Here is a 23,944-nt window from a genome sequence, read left to right as displayed (position 1 = left end):
ACAAAAGCAGCCGCTGTTGGAGTTTGCCATTTAGCCTTCCAGAGGTTTTTCCTGTGTCGCACAAACAGCTACACACAACTGCTGAGTTTATGAGTCAATCTTTTCTTTCAATTAAAAATGGTATCTTACTTTGTACATGGTTCGGAAATTTTTTTTTCATTTAATATCAAGGACTTTTAAATTGTTCTCTTAATCATCTAATAAGAATAAAAGAATTCTTAAAATTAGAAGTTATAGAAACAAAAAAATTTTAAGAACACAATGTTAAATTCCCAGTAAAATTTCCTCCAATCGACTCAAACTAATTTTAAATAGCTTCATGATAGAAAAAGTTCCTTATATTTCTCTTGATAATGATTCATCTTAAAGGGACAACAAAAAAGGTTGCAATATTTATAATATATTGTAGTTTAATAGAAACATAGGTTACACAGTTTAAAAGTATTGTAATATAAACATCACTTATAAACAAAACCAAATAATGTGGACATTCTAGTTCTAAAACATTCATGGTTTCTCTAAAACACTAAGATGCCACCTCAATAGTGATCGCTTCACATTTTCCAGTCTCTTGATCTGTGCACGTCACATGTAAAGATCCATCCCTAAACAAACAAAAAATAACAATTCCTGAGCTCATTTTAAAAAAAATAGAAAGTCCTTAAGGAATTACTTGAGGACTCTGAGTAAACAAGAGATAATTTTAATTTTTGAAAAAAGTATTAAAAGAAGCATAACTTCAATGTCTTTAAATACTATATTATACTATATATATATACTATACTATACTATAATTAGGTAATTGTTCTTAAAAATTTCTTCCTAGACCACTGAGACAAAAGTTGTTTTCCTTGGAAACCCATAATGATAAAGATCTTAGGTGTAAGCCTTTATTCAAGTTCAAGATGCATCATGCTTTTTTCAAGCCCAGGCCAAGACAAACCTACCCCAATAAATTCCATATTCTTGCTAAATGGTTTATGATATGAATTGTCCTGAATGTTAATTTAGATATAATTTAGATAGAATTGCAAGACATAGTGTTATGGATGAACTGTTGTTAGGGAAATTGTAATAGCTAGATTTAGGTAGTAATTTATTTCCTAGAAATTTTCTGTAGCAATATTGAAACAAAGTTATCCTTTTATAGGACAAATAATATCAATTATGTAAACCTTAGAAAATTATTTAAAATTGATAAAAATTATGTCCTAAACTTTCATGAGCCAGTTTTTTAGGTTAACTACATCCAAAATAATTAAAGATATCATAAAAAATTCAGAATGCAAATGACTTGAGATACACTTTTTTTTTTTTTGTAAAATATAGTAGTTCTGTGGGGCAACAATGTAAATCACTGATAAAATCTTTGTAAGTTTTTACTAAAAGATTTTCCCAGAATGACAATGGGTGAAGAATCCATAAACTGACAAAAAAGGTTAAGTCTCAAAGCAAATTTTCTTAACATCAGAAGTAGTTTAATTTTGTACCTTTTCATGGTAAGAACAGCTAATATGTCGCGTAACCCATTTTCTTTTTTATCTAAATCCTGGAGTATAACCTGTGCATGCAAAAATAATACAAAGATGATTCAGTACTTTGACATATTAATAAACTGATGGATCAATTATACCAATAGACCAAATCCTACTTATTACTGAAATAAACCTTTTAAAATAGGGCAGTTTTCAATTCTGCTACCCAGTTATCAGAATTCAGAGAAGAGGATTAAACTTTCTTAACTATGAAATGAAATTTTCCTACAGAAGGAGGTCATGTGAGATACTTGTCTGTCTTAAATGTCATGTCCTAGATTAAAATGATTATTTCTACGAAGTACTGTTTGTCTCAGAAAATAAAGACTGCTTTTCTTTTTGATAATTAAGCCATTACCAGTAACATGTAAATTACATTTTGGCAATCTTTTTATATGTACTTTTAAAAATTCAAACATTTTAAATATACTTGGAAAACCTATTCAAAAGAAACGTGGCAAATTCTTTTGTACAGGTAAGATTACATTTGTAAGAGATACTAATGCATTTACTATGAAAGTTCCCAGTTTCCCAAAGAAAAGTATAACAATAAACCAAGTTTGGCAGTAACTTTTCAGATATCAATTTTATGACCTTAGGCAAGGCACTAAGTACCTAGCTTTCCTCATTTGTAAAATAAGGAGGTTAGAAAGGATGAGTTCTCTAAAAGATTCTCTTCCAAATTCAGTGCTATGTGACTAACTCTTCTCTTGGCACCTGCAAGTTAGGACATAGTGATAGTACTATGAAGAGAAAAGTAATACATATACTAGATAGAAAAGCTAAGGGAATATACAGCACTGCCACCTGAAGTTAGACATCTGGTGCATAGAAAAGAGCTTCTACAGTAACACACCAGAGAAACATCTGGAGGAGATTTTGAAAGCTTTACTAGCTGAGGGGGCCCTATTCTGGTAGGCTTCTAAGATGTTAAGTCTGAGGTGGAGCCCAGACATATAATGTATGTGTGTGTTTTCATTATTCTGTTGTTGAAATTATAAAACAGATATAAAGCTAAAGATATTATACATTCTCCTTTGTTACCTACATTTGTTTTATTTTTACTATAAAAGTAATTCACGCTCATGTCCTGTGCTGTTTATAACAAATCTGTTACAGTGTTAAAAAGTTAAAAAAGACACCTCTCTTGGTGCCTTCAAACCTACCCACTGTTAAGGTTCCCGACACGGTTCAAGTAACCTGCAGATGTTTTCTGTATCCAGGTATGGATATCTAAATATACACAACTAATCAAACATCTCTCTCACACAGACCCATGCTCGCAATCTTTTTATTTAAAAACAAATATCATACTGTAAATGTGGTTCTGCAGTCCTTGTGTGCATATTTTAATGTAACTGTATTTCTTGGGCATGCTTCTAAGCCAATAACATGGCTCCCCTCGCTCTTTTTAAAAGGATGCAGAGGACCATATAGTATGAAATATGCATGTGCTATTTTAAAAAGCAAACTTATTCTGTATCAGAGACAGCATGGCTTCATGGCAAGAGTATGAGTCAAGGAGTAAAACCTGAGGATAAATCAAGTCAATCAAGAAAATAACAAAGCATTTACTACTATAAGCCTGTTTCCTAATCATCTATAAAACACACATAATGATGTCTATCTCACGGCATTTTGAGATTATGTTTGTAAAGTACCTAGTACAGCACCTGGCATTTAGCAAACAAAAAAATGTTATTTCCTCTGCCACATACCTTATCACCAAGGATGGTGAAGAGCTCAAAGAGAAAGAATATATATACAGATTGTATTTTTTATTTTCCCATAACTCTTTCAAATTAAAATTGCCTATTTCTGCTTTCTTACAAAAATGAGTAAGTAAAAGTAATCCACTCATAAAAATGTGCTAGATATCCCACACACATTTTATATTAATTGACATGAAACTGAGACGAATTCAGAGGAAAAAGCTAAACAGTTTCATGTGACTAATTCATAGTCCAATTTTACGTACTCACCTGTGCAAACTTGTTTTCTCCTTTTGCAGAGTTTTTCCCCTCAGACTCATAGAGTTCGAGGCATACTGAAGATATACTTCCAGGGGCTTGTAATGTGTGTTGTCTTCGAGCTGGCAAAGGGGTCCCTGATGGAAACAGTACTGTGAAACTGTTGGCTCCTGATTCATCGACTCCCTAATAAGCAGGAAAATAATAAGCATATCCTTTGATATTGATCATTCTAATTTTTAAAAAATCACTCCTATTATAAATGTAATATATCCCTTGCTGATACTTTTTAGAAACTACAGATAAGCAAAGAGAAGAAAATGAAAATGATCCTTAATCTCATCCCACTTTATTTAAACAGAAATTGAAACATATATCTATCTATATTAGAAACTTATGATTAAAGTTACAGTTATTAAGAAATTAGTAAGATAAATACTAAAAGAATACAAAAACTCATGAAAAGTAAAATTACAATTATAAATTAAAAATTTCTACCAGTATACAGTTTCATTGTAAAAGCATGGCATGTATAAAATCTTAACGACATTAAATCTATACCACTTTTATGAAAAAGTAAAGAAAAACTAAAACATACTTTAACTAGAATATCTTTGGCTGAACACTCTATCTTAAGAGAATCTTCTACTAAAAGGTTTTCTTTCCCAATAAGAATTCCTGCTTCTATGGCTGCACCAATGGGGATAACCTCATCAGGAGGGATCGAATTCAGAAGCTCAACGGCTGGGAAAAGGTCTTTAATCAGTTGCTGTAGCCTTGGAATTCGAGAGGACCCTCCACAAAGGACAACCTAGAAAATAAAAATCATTTTCAGTTTTTACTTTTAGAACAATGGCTGTTTCTCAAAATTAAATGTAATAGGCTGATCCATCTTCATCGCATGTAATGGTAAGATATAAGAAACCCTACTTTAATGTATTATTTTATGTTATACCTACCATATAAATATATATACGAATCATTATTTCTGAAGAACTTCATATAAAATTGTGCCTTTATGAGCTTGTCCACACAGAATTAGTGCTCCAACTTTTATGGCTGCCATCCAAGAGATGGGCCTCCAAATCACCTAGCTCAGATCGCCAACAGGCTTGTATTCATGAGTCCCACAGGACAATACATAGCAAACAAAGAAGTAGTTTTTAAATGGGCAAAGGAGTATCTCCTTTGGCTGTATACCAGGAAAAAGACTCCAAACCAAAGCAATCTTGAGAAAGAACAAAGTTAGAGGCATCATACTTCTTGATTTCAAACTATACGACAAACTATTGTAATCAAAATACTATGGTATTGGCATAAAAACAGACACACAGATCAATGCAACAGAAAGAAATAAACTCGTGCATATATGGTCAATTAATTTTCAACAAAGGAGCCAGGAATATACAGCGGAGAAAGGACAGTCTCTTTAATAAACGGTGTAGGAAAAACTGGAGAGTCAGAAGCAAAACTTGAAGTGACACCCAGTATCTTAAAGCTCCTAGAAGAAAACAGGGTAATCTCTTTGACATTGGACTTGGCAATGATTTTTTGGATTTGACGCCCAAAGCAAAAATCAATGAGTGGGACTGTATCAAACTAGAAAATTTCTGTACAGCAAAGGAAATCATCAACAAAATGAAAAGGCAACCTATGTAATGGGAGAAAATATCTGCAAATCACATATACGAAAAAGGGTTAATATTCAAAATATACAAGAAACCCATAAACTCAACAGCAAAAAAAAAACAAAACAAAACAAAAAAAAAACAAGTCAAAAATAAAACAAACAAACAACAAAAAAACCCACCCAATTAAAAAATGGGCAAAGGACCTGAATAGACATTTGCAGGAACACATACATGTAGCCAGCAGGTACATGAAAAGGTGTTGCACATCACTAATCATCAGGCAAATGCAAATCAAAACCACGATGAGATGTCACCTCGTACTTGTTAGGATCTCTACTATTAAAAAGATGAGACAATAAATGTTGATGATGATGTAGAGAAAAGGGAACCTTTGTGCACTGTTGGTGGGAATGTAAAATGGTACAGCCACTATGGAAAACAGTATGGAAATTCCTCAAGAATTTAAAAATTGAATTACCATATGAACCAGCACACCCATTTCTGGGTATATACCCAAAGGAAACGAAATCATTATTTCAAAGAGATATTTGTTCTCTCATGTTCACTGCAGCATTATTCACAATAGCCAAGGTATGGAAATATTCTATGTCTGTTGACAGATGAATGGATTGAGAAAATCTGGTACATATATACAATGCATTATTATTCAGCTGAAAAAAAGAAGGAAATCTTGCCATTTGCAACAACATGAATGGAGACCATTATGCTAAGTGAAATATACCATATGGAGAAAAAGACAAATATTGCATGGTATCACTTATATGTAGAATCTAAAAAGAAAAAAAAAGTTGAACTTATAGAAACAGATAGTGGAAAAGTGGTTGGGGCTAGGTAGTGGGTAGTGAGGCTGGTAAAAGGATACAAACTTTCAGTTGTAAGATGAATAAGGTCTGAGGACCTAATGTATAGCATAGAGACTACAGTTGATAATACTGTATTATACAATTAAGAGACTAGAACTTAAGAGTTTTCACCCCCCTCAAAGGTAAATATATGAGGTGATAGATGTGTTAGCTAACTTGATGGTGGGAATCTTTTCCTAATGTATATGAAATCTCATGTTGTACACTTTTTTATAATTTTATTGGTCAACTACACTTCAATAAAGCCGAATGGAACAAAACTGCTCCTTTATAAATACCTTAATTTCCTCATTAATTCATACATTTAACACTTAAAACTTCATAAGTATTCAGAATATCGAATAAATAGGTAACCCAAGAAGGGAAACCATCAATAATCATTTATTCCACAGTCTTTTTATGGATGCTCTAAAAGCTCAGGGAAAAGGATCAGAGGATGAAAACTAGGCCTTTTTAAAATTAGGTGTGAAATGACAGGGGCACCATATTAATCTCAGGTGAGGGTAGGAGAACTATCAGCTGATGGATACAAAGAAAAAAAGAATAGCAGGTTTGCTTGGCCAAGTTCCCCAAAAGGTCCATTTTAGAGGTTAGTGAAAAGTCTTCTCTAAAATTTTATGATCCTACATAAATACCATGAGTATAAAAATGTGGACTCTATGGCTTTTCAAATTTCTCATATTTAAAATCAAAAAGCTTTATTAATACACAATAAGTGACGTTATGCAAAAAAAAAAAAAAGAAAAAACAAAAGAAAAAAAGGAAAATCTTGGCTTTTGGTAATCTCATTTAAAAGGGTAAAAATTACAAATAGTGTATTATTATTAAGGCACAGCAAGTCTGGTAAACAGCAAGTTTTAAATAAATCATTTAAGCAGCTAGTCTTAGTATGAAATTTCTTTTGCAAATTTAAACTTTAATAGAACAGACGTATTTCAAACATAAATAACTGTTCTTACTAAGGGCTTTTCAACTACAATTTTCACAGTTATTTCATAAAACAATCAAAACACCTCAAGTGCTTCAGTATTAAAAAATATGAATCTAAACAAGAGGAAAATAAAAAATATTACAGATTATTCTTAAAAGAAAATAATAAAATCTATCAAAGTTTGGAATAAAACCAAAGCTATTAATAAGTAAAATCACAGCTAATTTATTAGGGAAAATAATTAAGTGAAATAAATGAATTAGCATTCAATATTAGGAATTTAGAAAAATAAAGAAAGTGTCCTGTGAAAGTTTGAAGAAATAAAGAGAAAAGCAGAAATAAACCTATTAGAAATCAAAAAACACAACTTGAAAAAAAATCTAAGAAAGTTTTTTGGGAGTGGTAGTGGCAGGAATTGGAGAAAAAAATAAAACAAATATCTGTCAAACCTAGGAAAGGAAAAAACAGGGAAATTAGCCCATTTTAATTTAAACAACTTCTTTATACTTTAAAATTTTAGTATCAAGATATATAAAATTAAAAATTGTAAGAACATTATGCAAGGTTGTATGTTAAAAATTTAAGAAATCATTATGAAACAGGTCTTTAAAATTCTCAAATTCAAAATTGAAGCAACTTGTGAAAGATAAAATACTTCAAAAATTAGTCTCAGACAAAATCTGTTTATAGGTAAATTCTTTAGAATTCTTGAGGAACAGAGATTTTCTATGCATTATGCACTAATGTGGAATATTTAAAAGGATGAAAAGGTATTAAATTCATTTTAGAAGCATCTGGCACTCAGGAACAAAACAATAAAAACACCCATAAAACAAAACCCTGCGGACCAGAGGTTGCAAAGTAGCGACTTGCAATTTATATCAGGCATGAATTTGTTTTATTGCTCCACGTGGTGTTATTAAAAGTTCTGAATTAGTTACTAACATTTAAACATTAAAAATTTTCATTGAAAGTCCCTATCTGGAGAGTCCTTTAAAAAGTCACAGGCTCCAACAGCAGTGCTTGCATCTCTGAAAGGCAGTGACCAGCAGGCGGGCAGCAGCGGTCCGCTTTGGACTAGGACAGCTCCTGTCGGTGGCAGGCCCCCCATGACCTGTTTTGGCTCTGACGGGACCAAGTGGGCACTTGCATTTATAATCACACTTGTGCTCTTGCTTTTCTTACAGCAAAGAGTTCAGTGTGAAAAATTTTTAAATCTCTACACCCATCACTCAATCTCGTAGGAGAATGAAAGAAAGACCAATAGGACTGTGTGTTTCAAGAAAAATGGTAGGGAACATGTCTTTTTAGAAGAATGTAATGGTACAGTGAATCTGCTGCTCTACATGGCTGCTAGGCAGCTTACTTGTGGTGCAGTGCTTAAGACATACATATATATTTTTACATGCAAAGTGGACTTTTCCTCATATCTGTAGGAATAATCCCAGCTTCAGTGCATCAGATGTGACAGATAAAACATCTTCGGAATGACATCATATTCCATGTAAATATTACCAACACCTCTATCCCTGTAAAGGATTTGATTTGCTCATTCCTAGAGATTTTATGTAAGAAGTTGAAAAGAGTAATTCTAAAGAAAAAGAATTTTAAAAATTGCAATGTTAGTAATGAAGGGCTACACCTACTTAAAGTAAATTGTTTTTTGTTTTTTTTTTTTGGTGAACAAATTGGTGATAAATATTAAAAGTCTTAAAATTTGGGATTTTACTCCCAAAATTAATTTAGGAAATTAAAGATGTTCACAAAGCCACTAGACTGCTGTTTATAAAACTAAAATAACCTATACATTCAATATCAAGAATTGGTTTTATGAATTATGAATTTATGCAATGAAATACTATGCAGCTATTAAAATATAGTTGTAGCATCTGGGAGCCTGGTTAAAATGAAGGGATTAATCACATCAATTTATCAATGTGCCCTTCCATGAGCCCACTCAACAGACAGTAAAGGGACTTAAGAAGATATAAATGTACAAGAGCAAAGTGAATGGAAGAGAGATTTTGAGTATAAGATTTCCTCTGGAAAATCAAAGGCTGGGAATAAGAATAAAGCAAGAGCAGGGTTATGGGGGCACACCGCAGTGCTCCAACCCTATTTCCATCACTTACTCGCCAGCATCCCGACTTGAAGCCAAAGACTTAACCTCTTCCGAAACCTTAGCTTCCTCATCTGGAAAGGGAGGTAACAGTGTGTACCTCCTGGTGCTATCGTGAGGATTAAATACTGTGATGCATATACAGTCCAATTATGCCTGCCCCTGCCCCTGCCCCTGCCCCTGCCCTGTAAGCGGGTTAGACACCCCGCCCACTGCCTCTCAGCAGGTGGAGATTTCCCTGCCCTACTGTAAGGCCCAGCCTTGCGTCTGGCTTTGGCCAACTGAACTTGAAAACACTGAAGTACACCATATCTACGCAGAAGCTTTAAAAGCCAGGCAGGTTCTGCAGGCTCTCTTCTCTTTTCCCTCCGCCATGGGAACCGCATGTCCCAGACAGCTGCTCCATTAGTCTAGGTGACAGAATGAGAAGCACCGCAGCAATAGACCCACAGCCCACAGGAAATGTGAGAAAAATATAGAAAACTACTGAGATTTAGGGGTTGTTTGTTACTGTCAACATGCTAAAGAAACTATTAGCACTGTGAGCCTTCTGATTCAGGTGGGTCTGTCCCCAAGACCATTCAATTCCCACCACCGCCTTGCGACAATTATATATTCGTGTCTTATTCTTCATAATCTACCCCCTAACCCCAAGCGCCCAGTCCAACATCTTAGGTAAAGTATTATTAAATGTTCAAAAAAATACTTATTGAATTGCAAAGAAAATGCAAAACCCCCCAAAATGGCTTCCATCATACAGCATACACCAAAATAGTTAAAATATAAAAACTTTCAAACTATAGACAAATTAAAATAGTTATTAAATATTTGTCATACACTGAACATAGATGGAATTTACAAACTTAGAAACAGCAGAAAAAATCAGAGTAACAGACCAATAATTAGATAAATAAATGAAACTTCTGTATGTCAATTTTGGTCCTCTGAAAGGACCAAAATTAAACAGTATACTACATGCCTCAAAAGAAGGTTGCAGTGATAGTTAATGTTATGGCTATATAGAACATCTGCACAAATAAATTTTAAAAATACGGATTTAAATGATTAAAAAGGCAAAGAATATGAAATAAATATTTACACACAAAGAAACACAAGATTAAATAAACATTTAAAAATAATCTTTTAATAATCCATAAACTATCAAGTAAAAACCTATCTTTTTTTCAACTATTTATTGGAAAATTTACTTTTAAATGATAAATCTCAGTAAGCAAGGTAAAATGTATATTCTTAGGAATTGCTCATAAGAGTGTTAGGTAATTCAACATTTTTGGAAAGAATCTGAAGGTAAAAATAGTCTGAAGCTCTTTAAACTCTTTGACCCAAAAATTCTGCTATGGGAATTTATCCTAGGAATAATCACTATGATAAAAGCTGAGGTCTGAAGGTGGGCATGACTGTTCTGAGGGAGGGGGAGGCCCAACCTACTGTCCACAGTAAAATGACGAAATTGTCTACGGTGACTTTCCTTTTTTAGGATATTACAAATCTATTTAAAGTTGAGTTAATTAAAACTATGCAGAAATATGAGGAAAGAAATCAGTTATATTATATGAAGAAAATAAAATTCGAAATTGTACATGCAAATTATATTAGTTAGAAATATTCCAAAATATAACTCTGGTTGCCTTTTGGTACTTCCTAAATGTTCTTATCTGAATACTTATTATTATTTTAATAATGAACATTCTTTTAAAATTACATACATTTTGAATGAATAGAAATAATCTTGGGGAAATAAGGAAAACATTAAAAACTGGAATGTTTCTGAAAGTCTGAAAATATTTTCTTATGTCAGCAGAGAGAAGCAGGGTGGTATACTGGTTAAGGACAGACTCAGGAAGCACAGTTAAATCCTGCCTCTACCACTGACCACACGGTCACCAGGAAGTCATTCACCTCTTTGTACCTTGGTGGCTTCACTTAGAAAATGGGGATAACAGCATCTACCTCAGAGTTACTGGTGAGTATTCAATGAGTTCATCCATGTAAAACACTTAGACCAGTGCTTGATACATAGTAAACACTCAAATGCCAGTCAGTCTTTACTTACATATAGATAATATACTGACAAGGAATTATTCTTTTTCTGCTAGGAAATTGATATAGATAGATAGATAGATAGATAGATAGATAGATAGATAGATAGATATAGATAGATATAGATTTATCTATCTATATATTTATCTATATTTATAGATAGATTTATCTATCTATAAATAGATAGATAGATAGACAGATAGATAGATATAGATTTATCTATATCTATTTATCTATATTTATAGATAGCTTTATCTATCAATCTATATCTATCTATCTATCTATATCTATAACTAGAGCCATTAATCAAATTTTAATGTTTTCCTTACTCATTTAAACAAGCTCAGAAAATATTTAAATTCATAAAATATTCTTCCAGTACTGGGAACCATTTCCTAAATTCCAATTCTGAAAATATTCATAAAATAAATTAGAAAAAGATAAAAGTATTACCTTGTTAATATCATCTGCTGTAAATCCACTTTGTTTTAAGAGTGTTCTGATTGCTTCTATACATTTGTTGAAAAGTGGAGAACAGAGAAGTTCAAATCTTGCTCTGTACACATACACACAGAGAAGAGAAAGGCGTAGTACAATTAACAACTTTTTCTTATAACAGTAAAGCCAAAACCTAATGTGCTGGTTCTCTTAAGAATAGGTTCACAATCAGAAGAGGATATTTAACACCGAGCACTGCAATACCATGGGGGGAAAAACATCTAAGTTATCCATCTACAAATGTATGAAGACATTTAAGGTCAAATTCAAGTTGCAGATTCTTACCTCTGGCCTACTTACAAGCTTCCAAAATCCTACAAATGAAGATTCAATGTATGACATTCCCAACAGAAACCTATTGATCCAAATCAAACCATCGTTTGGAAGTTTTTGATAATTTTATGTGTTAAAAGTTTTAAAAATTGTTCTTAATAATCTGAGACTATACTGTATATAAGGTTAGCTCCTTTGTACAACCTGAGAAACTTGAATGCTACGTATACTTTTAAGAACGATCTGTGTTCATGAAAAATGTACTCCCCAATTTCATGCTGTACTTCTCAAATGCAGATGACTGATTTTTAAAATTTTTTGTGCTATCTCCAGATACTGAAACATACTTTATGACTGATATCTTTGTGATAAAGGCAAATTTTCTTATAAAAAATTACAAATTCTATCTCATTCTCAAAAACTGGTATAAATAAACCAACATATATTGAGTACTTAGACAAACTCAGCACTAAGTTAGGAATCTGGAAATGGAGAAAATATAAAGACATTCTGCCCACAAAAGAGATTTCAATTTAATTTAACACCTTTCTGTCTTTTGGGTTGTAGCTTGAAATCTCTCCTAAAAGATCTAGAGCAGTACCAATAGAATCTTCTGTGAACCACCAGCCCCTTGAGACTATGGAGCTTTGGAGCTGTTGCTAGTACTACTGAGGAATGGAATTTTTTTGTTATTTGTTTCTAATCTATTTAAATTTAAATAGATACAGGTGGCTAATGGCTCTCCTTTGGGCATGCAGATCTAGAGTCTTCAGGAAAGCCCAGGGAGGGTGAGGAAGCTAAACTGTAAAGACCAGATGAAGAGAGAATTTAACCAAATATAGTACAATCCTAAAAATAATATAATGTTATAATTCTGGAAATTTTCACTATGTGACCTAGTCACCCGTTAGGCTGTTGGGAGGTTTTAACAGTCTGATCATGCTCTGGGCTTTCTGGGGAAAAGTGCAACCATTCATAGCCAATGTGTTGAATTATGTAAAAGATATGGGCATTAAAAACAATTTGATGCCCATTATACCTGTGTTTACTAAAATCATAAAAGCGATTAAAATCTAAAATGTTGACGATGTATGACAGCAAACAAAACCAAGGGACATATCGATCTTTGGTAGAGTGGGATAATTTGGTAGAGTCAGACTGGCTCGGTTTGAATCTCAGGTCCAACACTTCCTAGCAGGTAATGAAACCTCTCTGTGTTTCAGCTTCCTCTAGTGTAAAATAAGGAAAATAATACTTACCTCACTGGATTGTTATCTTTACATATTAATACTTAGAATACAGCCTGCCATGCAGTATTAACTAACTATTAAGTTACAGTAAACCACCACTGAAATATGTGCAAGCCCCACATCAAATTCAAGCAACGAAGAACTAGGGACCAGATAGGTGGGACTGCCATTTAAAAGGAGAAATCTGAAAATCTCAAACTTAAGTCTCCCCTCACCTTTCTTAAAAAGATCTAGGATATCTTTTTCACATACTATTTGTAGCTGCAAATAACGGAGCAGGCAATCACAACTGACATAATTACTTTGGGAACGGTTATTTAGTCTGACAAAACCTGGACCCCCGAAAGAAAGACAGGGAAGCTCTCCCTTTAAAGGTGGCAAATAAATTCCAAGTGAACAAACAAAAAGCCCAAAATGAGAGAATTACACTGAAATATGAATGTACTTAGAATTTTTTAAAACAGGTTTTTGAATTTTAGTTTTACCTGGACACATTGCAGTCAAAATCTTGACCTTCATATAATGAGTCAAGGAAACAATTGGCACTTCCCAAAGTTGACAAAGAATGTTTTGCAATGTCAGCACTGTTCATCAATTTCATCATAGCTCGGGCATTTCCTCTGACGTCATGCTTGAAGGACCTAAATTAAAAACAAAGCCTTTGAAGTTTAAAAATTACTAATTCATATGTAATTTATTGTCACTAAAACCTGGATAACCCCTTTTAGAATAATAAGCAGCTCATGAATCAATATTATTACCAGATTTTAGTATCTTGCTCCCAACTCTCCGAAATTTCCAAAGAAAATCCGCTGCAATTAAAAGAGCCTCCTCAAAAAAAAAAAAAAAGAAAAAAGAAAAAAATATAACCAATATACTTAATACTTTGAATTGCTGTATTCCATAACCATAATAACAGAGTGTACTTTGAAGAAAGTGGAGTAGCTGTCACCTTTTTTGCAGATGAGACAAACGGGAGTTGAAGGAAATTAATATAACTGGGTCAAGCCTCATACTTCACCCTTTACGATCGCAGCATAATTGATGTTTAATGGTATAAAATTATATGTCCAGCATTAAAGAATTAAAGTGTTTCTTCAAAGAAATCTGACACACATAAAGTATGTAAAATTATAGTTCCTCTACCTCCAAGATGATTTAATTGTTAAAAACTGCTTGCTAAGTAGCAACCAATGGCCTTGCTTCATAATTGGAATTGGTAATAAAAGTAACAATCTTGAGTTGGAACACCTTTATAACAAAAAGCAGTACGGGTCTTCACTAAACAAGTGAGAAATTACCATTTTTTTCAAGACTATTTTTTACCCAGTCAGTTTAGAGCAGTAATGTCCAAAATATAACCTTTGCATATTTGGCTCTTTATGTGACAAACAAGATTAGAATTTTGAATGGAATAATTGCATCCAGTAACAAAAGTAAAATATCCTTCCGATAGATTAGTAATGAAATACTCCATAAGACGTTATTTTCCTGCTGTGTGACTATAATGTAATCTTCATCAGATCTAAACTTTTAAAAACTGTTCGGAAGGGAGCGAGGCCTCAGTACCTGCGCCCTCTTTCATCCGGACAGAAGAGCAGCACGTGAAGAATTAAGAAACTGCATTTGAGATCCAAGTTCGTGCAGTTCAGTGTCTGGTGGCCCCTTAAACGAGGTGAAAAATCCCAGCACACCACACTGAGCAGCTTGACCTCTGCCTCCCCACATCTGCCTGGCTAGACATTATTAACTCTAGATATGAAAATATCCAGCATATGGGAAAAATACAACCTCCTTTGAAGCAGGGCAATTTCAAATAAATTAGAAAAAAAAAAACCCTCGAAATTTCATTCGAAATATATCAACTCCATTAATACTCACCTCTGAAACTCAGAAGCTAGATACTGTGCTAAGGTTTCTGTGAAATGTGTCCCCCCGATGTTATCATCAGTGTTTGTTGAAAGAACACGATATAGTCCACTGTTAACTTCCATGACACTGACAGACAAGGATGTTCCTCCAAGTTTGAACACCAAAATATTGCTTAAAAAAATAACACGAGTAAGTTATGCGAGAATCACAGCATTTTAAAGCTGGGTTGGACTTCTTAAACTAAGAAGTCATTTAGTTTTAATCCCTTTAAATCGCAAATGAGGAAACTAAAAATCTCACATGAGTAACTAAGGTGTCCACGGTCACCACTTAGTGATGAATCAAGCCTAGAGACCAGATCTTCTGGTTTTAAGTCAAAATTATTTTTCATTTAGTTGTGCTGGTAAAATCGTATTCTTCTGAGTGACTGGAGTTCAAAACACCAACTTTTCAAATAAAGAAGAGATTCATGATTGTAGTGAATTTTTAAAAAATTAAATACAGAAATTTCGTGTTAATATTATTAAAGTTACTACTGCAATAATAGGTTCTATAAAAATGAAACGTGCAAACTAGGAGCTAATTTTCTGTGCATCGAAATCCCTAATTTCTGATATCCTGTATTTATCTAGTTACCTAAAAATAATTTCCTAGTGATTTGTGCATTTTAGTTTCTTTGCTCTGTGAGATATGAATGAGGTGAAACAATTAGGGAAAATTAACACATTTGAATAAACTGAAGTTTCATAACGTGCCAGGTCTATTAAGACAAGTTTTGACAACTAAATTAGGAGTATGTTTTATTATTTCGTTATTAAAAGAAATCTTAAATACCCATGCTGGATTTCTCCCCGTCTCCTGCCAAGATGAATGTATATAAAACTACTCAAGGTGTCTAAACATGTTTAATAATTGGAATTCGTGGTAAAATTAAGTAATCTAGCTTGAGCTGGAACTTGGCTGGGCTTACGAATTTCAAATCTTCCTCAAATAAAGGTACCAGATGTGGCTGACAAGAGGAGGGCAAGAAAGCCCCATCTTGTCTCCTGTCATGTCCCTTCTCTGCTTTCCTAGGACATCTTTTTCGTCTATTAGAAAAACTCTAGTTTACATATCTTTTCATCCACAAAGGCTTGGAACCACCAAATTATATAATGATCTTTATTGATATAACTGTTATAATCTAAGCGTTTTTTGCACTGAAAACTGAATGCTGCAAATATGGTTTTTACCTTTTTCCAGTTGGGGAGTCTTGTCCAATTCCATAAGCCAGGAGAGCTGCAGATGGCTCGTGAATCAATCGCAAAACATTAAACCCAGCAGCTCTGGCTGCTTCCCTGTGGACAATTTGCTTTCAATGAATTTAATATCACAACATGTTCAAGTCTACATTTTTGGAAATGCTAGATATGAATGGTAATGATCTTTAGAATTTAGAAGCAAGACAACACAAGAAATGTGTTCAGTCTATTTTCTTAACAAAGAAAATACCACGTGCTCATACTGAACAAGGAAAAGAAAGCTCTCAAAAATGCCCATGCGTATACACTTTTTAGAAAGAGATTAAGATAAATTTATAATACATTTTGAAATTTTCTAATTTCTTTTATGGTCACAGTTTTTAATGTCCCACAAGTTCAAGTAAATAAAACAATTCTCTACCCCTGCAACTTAGATGCTCACCAAAGCCCCACAGGAACTCTTATCTGAGAGGCAAATGCATGCATGCTCACCAATTACATTTGCATAACGACCTGTTAAAACTGAATGCAACTTTTTGTTAAGATGCTAAGATCTAAGGTGAAGAAATAGTTGCAAATATATTCTAAAATTGCATATTTTATATAATTCCCATATAAACCCTAATACCATGAAACTAAGCCAAAGTGATTGATAAACATCGACTTAACCTGGTAACTAAAAAACATTTCCAATCAAAAGAGCTAAGAAGGTATATCTAATTTTATCTTCTCTTAGTAGTTCATAAAAGTATTTATGATCTTTAACATACTTTTCACCATCCTATTTACACGTGTGTATATACACACACATATAAGCATTTACAAATATAATTTTATTGCCCAAAGTATTTTCAAATGCAATTTTACTTTTTACTATATGTGATATTGTGAAATTTGTATTTCTTTTAAGCAAATAAGAAAGATAAACCCCATATTATACTTACCCAAGAGCATTTTTTTGTTTTTCTCCAAAGTCAAATGGAACAGTAATAACTGCATCATTTGCATCTGAGCCCAAGACAGAATGTGCCGTTTCTACATATTTAAAAAAATAAAAATAAATTCTGATGAGATAAAAAAAAATGTTGTGATACTTTCTGAGGTTTATTAATTTGTAGCAAAGATCACCTGAGTATAAAGATTTTCCAATTCGCCTGACTGCCCCACCCCGCTGATTTTCTTCCCTTGCTCTCTTAAATTGTACACTACGTTGTGTGGTTTTGAGATTATTTGTGGACATGGAACCAGGCACTTAAGCACCTGACTTTTAGGCTTAAGTTTCAGCCATATTGCAAACTACACTGGTCCCACTGAGGACAAGCTTCTAATGAGTCGACATGAAACAAACAGCATAAGGTTAGTTCGACACATTAATTAAAGGGCGGTCTTCCATCCTACAAGTTCATAACGTAACTCCAGAGCTGATGTGAGCCTTATAAATGATCTACTCTAGAACTTCCTAAATTGCTCCAAAGAATGCCACTCAGCTCCAGCCTTCACCCGAAGTGGCGATAAAATCTTAATCTGCCTAAATATCATTGCGAGTACACTGTCAATCTTAAAGCGGGAGATATAATATTCAGTCTTCGTTGTGCTTATTTCGCCACTTCCTAAGAAGTTTTGAAAATGCTAATCCAGCCCAATCCATTGACATTACTTCTCAGAAACCAGAGTCAGGGAAGCTAAGTCATTTAGCAATGGTCACATGTCCAATTTTCATGGCCCTGTCAGATCTAGAATTTAGGTCCCTTACTGCTAATCTGCTTAATCACCTGCTTCTCCCTAAGTCAAAAAATACATCTAACTCTTTTTGAAGGTCAACTCTTAAAAGATTTTCTCTGGCTTAATACCTTTCATTTTACTAAATATCAGTCTGGCAACATCTTCTGGGTTAACAAATTTTGTTTCTTCTCCAGTATCTATTTCATATCGTAATTTCCCATTTTTTTCAGTGACCTATAAAGAAAATTATAAGGGTGTTGAATAAGGAATAATTTTAGTAAAAATACAAAGTTTAAAACCAATACTACCGTCAGTACTTTAATAATTACTTTGTGTAACAGGGAATAACAGAACCATACTCACTAGACATTTACTTTCTGTGATGTATTTCTGAGCCTGTGGATCATCAGAGCTGCCCATAAAGACAAAGACAATTAAGTATTAAAATCAGCATTGTTGATATATAAGGTTTAAAGAACACTGTATTTTTCAATACCACTGAAAACACAAACAAAAATATTAAGTTGCTTAATATTAGAAAAAAATTCGAATATTACAGATAGGATTAAATGAATGGAGTATTTACAATGGTTAAAGTAATTCTATTAAAGTGATAATCTTTGCATTTGGAAGTAAATACCTCTTGTTCTGATCTTGCTATTAACAGATGCTATACATTTGGGGGTGATTTTTCATAATATTAATGATTTTATGTCCTATATACCCTCATATCTATAATCCTGAAGACCCAACCCTGAGATAAAAAGGACAAAAGGAGGTAAGATTGCCAACTAAGGACAAACCAGCATGTTAACACCATCTCTGTTGCTTGGTTTCTGAACGCAAATCAACACCCAAAATCAAGAGTGAGCAGAAGTACGAATGTCCTATATGGAAAGTGCCCAGTACTAAAGGTAGATGGCTCTAGAATGTCCTATTCAAAGTACGTACTAAAGAAATGTGCACGGCAATAAGGAAAACTAAGACAATGGGTGTTGTGCTGCTCAAAACAGCAATACCAATGAATTCAGACTACAAAATGTTTTAACACATTACCTCGTAATCTTCACAACACCTAAGTGGGGTTAGTTTGGCAGGTATTTTAAATGTAAGAGGTTCGTAGAGGGTCGATGACTTATAAACTACTAAGGGGCAGTCGGTACTTGATCCCAGGTCTCCATCAGGCTACAGTTGTTCCCACTTCACGTGACCGCCTGGCAGTAAGATGGTGCATGACTGAAGTACCTCTGTACCTTGGGCAGGGACAGGAGTCTCTGGGCCTTGGTTTTATTTCATCTAAAAATTAAGATGAAGTAGATTCTTCCGCTAAATGCTTCTTCCAAGGGGCTGTGGCTACTCTGTTCAGAAACCAGTCTTAAATGTTTAATAAAAGGTGAAAATTAAGTGACTATTTGCTGAAGGGTTACTCAACATCCAAAGACCCTAATCTGTGTAAATAAAAGGAAGACAAAAGGGGTTGAAAAGGGGCTAATTTAGCTTAGAACTGTCTGGAATTCTTGCAGATTTCTCATACTTCCTTCTCTATCACATAAAAATGGATAGAGAGGAAATAGATAAGTAGCTTGCCCAATACTGCATGGCTAATTAACAGCAGAACTGGCTGGAATCCAGTTCTTTAAGATGAAATTTAGTATTCTTTCCACTGAACTCTCCCTTCTTCCCTTTTTTTCTAAATCCACTAGACTATATCCTGGACAAATATACTAAAAGATGAAGTGTGCCCAGAGTAATTTTTTTTGGCACCAATGTTATAATTTGTGCATGACACCACTTCTTTCTTTAGAATAGGACTGAAGTCAACCACTATAATTTATCCTATTACGTGTAGGTTTTCTACCACTCGGACAAGATAATTTGCTGGGAAAATAACTTTTATGGAAATTACAGAACTCTTAGAAATGAAAATTTAATTTTCAATCACTATGCAAAGAGGGCCTCTCTTATGTGACAGAAAGCACACATAGCTCTTGGGGCCATATACAGGCAAGATTAGCTAGCAGAACTGAAGTGACGACAAAGGATGACAGATAGTGCCAGAAAGTAGCGGACTGACCCACAACTACGTACAAGGAACAACTTTATTTGTCCACACCAAGATTAAATTGTGTCACAGAAAACAAAGGGTGGTGGGAGGTCGCACATGCAGCCCCTCAATCACATCACGGTCTTCGGGAGCCAGAGCGTTGACCCTACTGCTGTAGCACAGCCTTTACCAGCAACGCCGTTTTCCCTTCCTCCTTCCGCCAACTGCCTCCCAGCCACTCAGCAGGTCCCTGGACCTGGTGCACACCCGCTCGAATGTGCCGCAGGGTCTTCTTCCCCACTGTCACAGTATAGTGCCTTCCATGTCTGAAAGTGTTTTTACAGTCATCTGTTCCTTTGACCCTCACAACATTCCCGTGAGGCAGGCAGGATAATTAGCTTCCCTCATTATAGGTGAGGATCCTGAGTCACAGACTGGTGAAATGAGCCACCTAGGGATGGACAGGTAGTAATGGCTGGATTTAGGGCTTGGGCAGGATTTCTGGGCTTGTTTTCTTTCAAACAACCTCCTCCTATTACAGCTTCCTTCCTCTTCACAATATTAATATTATGCCTGTTTTTCTGTTTACTTCTTTACGACCTTTCCCTCTAGTCTTACTCCCACATTAAGGTTGCTTCACCCGTTATTAGATTTTCACAATACTGCCTCCAAAGTTTAACTCCACTTCTGGTCTTTAGCACTTCCCTTACCTCAAATAAATCTCGGCCCATGTATTTTGCTACCATTAACAGATTAACAGAGTACAGGCCTAACTCTCCTTCAAGTACTTCCCTGTTTTTCAAAACTCTGCCTACCTACATTAGTGTTATCTAGTTATAACTGACACATATCCCTCAATATAATGGCCTAAAATTGAGAAAACTGAGATATACGTATCTATTTCAATGCTTAATATATCCTTTAAAAGTAAGAAATCTTTGTCTGGCGTGATGTTTATGGAAGTTCACGAGTATATGAATAAACACTCATTCCACAGAATGCTTCCTTAAAATACAATTGTTACCAGTATTTCAAACATACATTAATTTGCTATGACTGAAAATATTACAATTCGAATTTCATTTTGCCTTTTTTCATTATGCTACTTACTATTTAGAATTTTAGAGAGGAAAAAAATGGAGGCACAAAAAGGGTGAGTGATTTGCCAGTGTAATTAACCGTGCAGGACGAGAACCCAGGGTCTGCAACTCGAGTCCAGGCCTCGCTGCCACACCCGCTGGCTCCTGCATCAGTCGCCCACTTGTCAGAGCAGCTCGCTTGCTTGCCACCTATTCATGGTTCCAGTTATGTGCCCACCGTTGTTTTGACCATTTCTCCACCTATTTCTATTTCCAGCACCCAAGCCTGCAAAATATAAAACCTCTCCCAAATATGCTCATTTTTTTTCCAGCCTCTATATTGAAGAAACTTTTAAAATTCCAAGTCTATTTGTATTTTCTGAAAGTACTAAGTAAATCACTAAAAGCTTTAAGTTAGTTCAACGATGGCCAGTATTGACTTCCCTTTAAAGTAAATTGGAAGTTTGGCTCAACACCTTTCTACAGCCCAAAGGAAGGATGGGTGCTTTGAGGGGGAAAGGAAATTTGTTGAGAGCTTGTGCTTAAAAGGAGTTATCTACTGCAGGCAGTCTTTATTTCCACCACCCTTGACTCTTCCACCACATGCCATGAACTTTCGTCTACACCATGTGAGAAAAAGTGACTTTCGAAATTTCCCTAGAAGGAAAGTTTTCTTGAGCTTGCCTTCTGTAACTCAAGAGGAAAAAAAAAAGGCTAAAAGAATGAAATTAGTTAAAAGTACTTGGGAAGTTGATATAATCCAGATTCTTTCCATGATGTTCAAATGGCAACCCAAACTTAAAGATATGTATTTATGCATCTAAAGGGACCCACATAATATGAAGTGCAAAGAATTTACTTACATTTAGTGTTTTATAAAACAGCCACTATCTCATTGTATCAAAGATTATCACTATGAACCGTAACACACGACTGTGGCTCCCTGTCAGTTCTGAATTATATCCTTACAGAGACTAAAAACTATTAAAATGAAGGGAAAGATGGTTTGACTTTTAAGTGCTTACTAGTAGATATGTCATAGACAAAGCAGTGAAAATGAGAGAAAGGTACAAATACGTGTTGTGTCCACAGTAGTCTTGAGCTATAAAGGGATTCGAAAACATGATCTTCAACTCCAGGAAGCAGTCAAGTTAAACCAGTACAGATTCAAGCAATGAGGTCATCATGGTATGCAACCATAATCCTGTATCTGTGGACTAACGCGCCTCACCCTAGACTTGGCCAAGGTCATAGACATTAATAACTTACACGTGTATAGTGCTTTTAAACTTTTAAACCCACATCTTTCACATCTATTAGCCATACGATCCTCACAACAACCCTGTGAGGTAGGCAGGTCAGGAGCTGTCACCTCGCTCCCACTTTACAGGTGAGGAAACTGGTGCAGAGAGGTGAACTGAATTGCCTCGCGGCAGTGACGAAGCCAGGGCTAGCTGGCTCCCTGGACTCGACCCCATTTGTTTTCTATCAGGCCACCTCTCACATATCCGAAAGGACTGAACTGGTGAAGAGCTTGGGAGAAGCAACTCGCACGTGTACTCCTATCTTCCGCCTGTTAGTGGCTCATCCACTTTTTTCCTGAGGACGTGGACAAGGAGCCAGGGTGTCAGAAGGCAAGTGCTGGATCTGGGCTTCTCCCAGTTTCGGAAATACACCCTAACTTTTGGTATTCGAAATTAACCTCTGGAGCAACTTCTCCAGCCCTAGCTGAAAAGCACCGGTTGCCTCCTCCACTGCTGTCGCCAAGCGTCTGACTGCGATCACGGCGTCCCTGCGGAGCTCGTTGGCCGTGTCCTGCTGAGCACTGGCCTCCTCACCAATAGCGATAAGCCTGTCCAATTTTTCTTCCTCACGCTTTGAAAGTTCTCGTGCCAATCTCCTGTTCTCTGCCAATTCAGCGGCAATAGTCCTGGCCACTGATCGCCTTCTTCGCCTTGCCCACCTGGGCGGGGGCTCACTGGCCAAAGGCCTATCCCCACCAGAAACAAAAGGAACTCCGGAGGAGATCGGAGGCTGCTGTGTGGAGGCCACCCCAGGAGTGTTTCGGCTGCTGCTGGTGCAGGGGCTGGGCTCACCGGACACACCCAGTCTGGTCATGGGGCTGTTCTGACAGGGAGCAACTGCACCTCTGAAAACGTGGTGGGAGCTGCTGTAGCTGGGGGTCCCTTGAGAGCACCCTGAAAAACAAAGCAACAGTGTTGCAGAGAAGACATTCCTGTTTACGGAATGCTTGGAGCCAGCAGCAGAGTTGAGAGACAATTACGAAACTGTGGCCGTTCCTGGAAAGGCCTCTTTCCACAAGGGACTGGGAAGAAGTCATTTCCTTAATGTGGACATTTTGGCCTGGTGTCGTCTTACGTCCAAAACCTCCCCCTTGCCTTCCTGAGCCCCTTTCCACTTGGCCATCCAACCCAGTCTATGTCCATAAATGCCTAAGTACCGACTATACATAATGCCAAAACTGGTCTGGTTCTAAAGACTACGTCTACGTTTAAGGAGTTTGAATACCTTACATATTTAGGGTCATAGCTTTTAAACACCTGGAGCCTTTATCTTACCATTAGGTTTTTTAAAAAAGAGGGCAGGGGGCCAGAAAAGGGACAATGCTGAAAAGAACACATCCAAATATATACTGCTATTTAGAACCAAGTGATGTCGGAACCCCAATCCTTCCCATGTTTGGGAATTACCTGCACCTGAGGATTCATCCCAGGAGTCCTCAAGGTCACTGGTTTCTCGCATCTGGTCACTGATTCTCAGTTGACAATCTTCATCTGATTCCTTAACTGTTTTCAAGATAGGCTGATGATCTG

General features: G+C 35.5%; 1 protein-coding gene across 1 annotated transcript in view; it reads right to left on the bottom strand.

The window, feature by feature from the left end:
• Positions 1 to 384: 384 nt before the first annotated feature.
• HSPA14 (heat shock protein family A (Hsp70) member 14) overlaps positions 385 to 23,944 on the bottom strand; it is a 27,272-nt gene continuing 3,712 nt past the window's right edge. The window contains exons 4-14 of the mRNA XM_006906975.3: positions 18,351 to 18,399; positions 18,116 to 18,221; positions 17,210 to 17,300; positions 16,257 to 16,361; positions 15,034 to 15,195; positions 13,638 to 13,793; positions 11,585 to 11,687; positions 4,104 to 4,316; positions 3,518 to 3,691; positions 1,491 to 1,561; positions 385 to 605 (exon numbers count right to left, since the gene is read on the bottom strand). Coding sequence (XP_006907037.1) covers positions 527 to 605; positions 1,491 to 1,561; positions 3,518 to 3,691; positions 4,104 to 4,316; positions 11,585 to 11,687; positions 13,638 to 13,793; positions 15,034 to 15,195; positions 16,257 to 16,361; positions 17,210 to 17,300; positions 18,116 to 18,221; positions 18,351 to 18,399 — 1,309 coding nt within the window. The 3' untranslated portion in view covers positions 385 to 526. The remainder of the gene's footprint in view (positions 606 to 1,490; positions 1,562 to 3,517; positions 3,692 to 4,103; positions 4,317 to 11,584; positions 11,688 to 13,637; positions 13,794 to 15,033; positions 15,196 to 16,256; positions 16,362 to 17,209; positions 17,301 to 18,115; positions 18,222 to 18,350; positions 18,400 to 23,944) is intronic.

This window comes from Pteropus alecto, unplaced genomic scaffold (genome assembly GCF_000325575.1).
Source record: "Pteropus alecto unplaced genomic scaffold, ASM32557v1 scaffold11, whole genome shotgun sequence".
NCBI lineage: Eukaryota > Metazoa > Chordata > Mammalia > Chiroptera > Pteropodidae > Pteropus > Pteropus alecto.
Note: the sequence above shows the minus strand (reverse complement) of the source record. Positions and strands in the feature narration are given on the sequence as shown.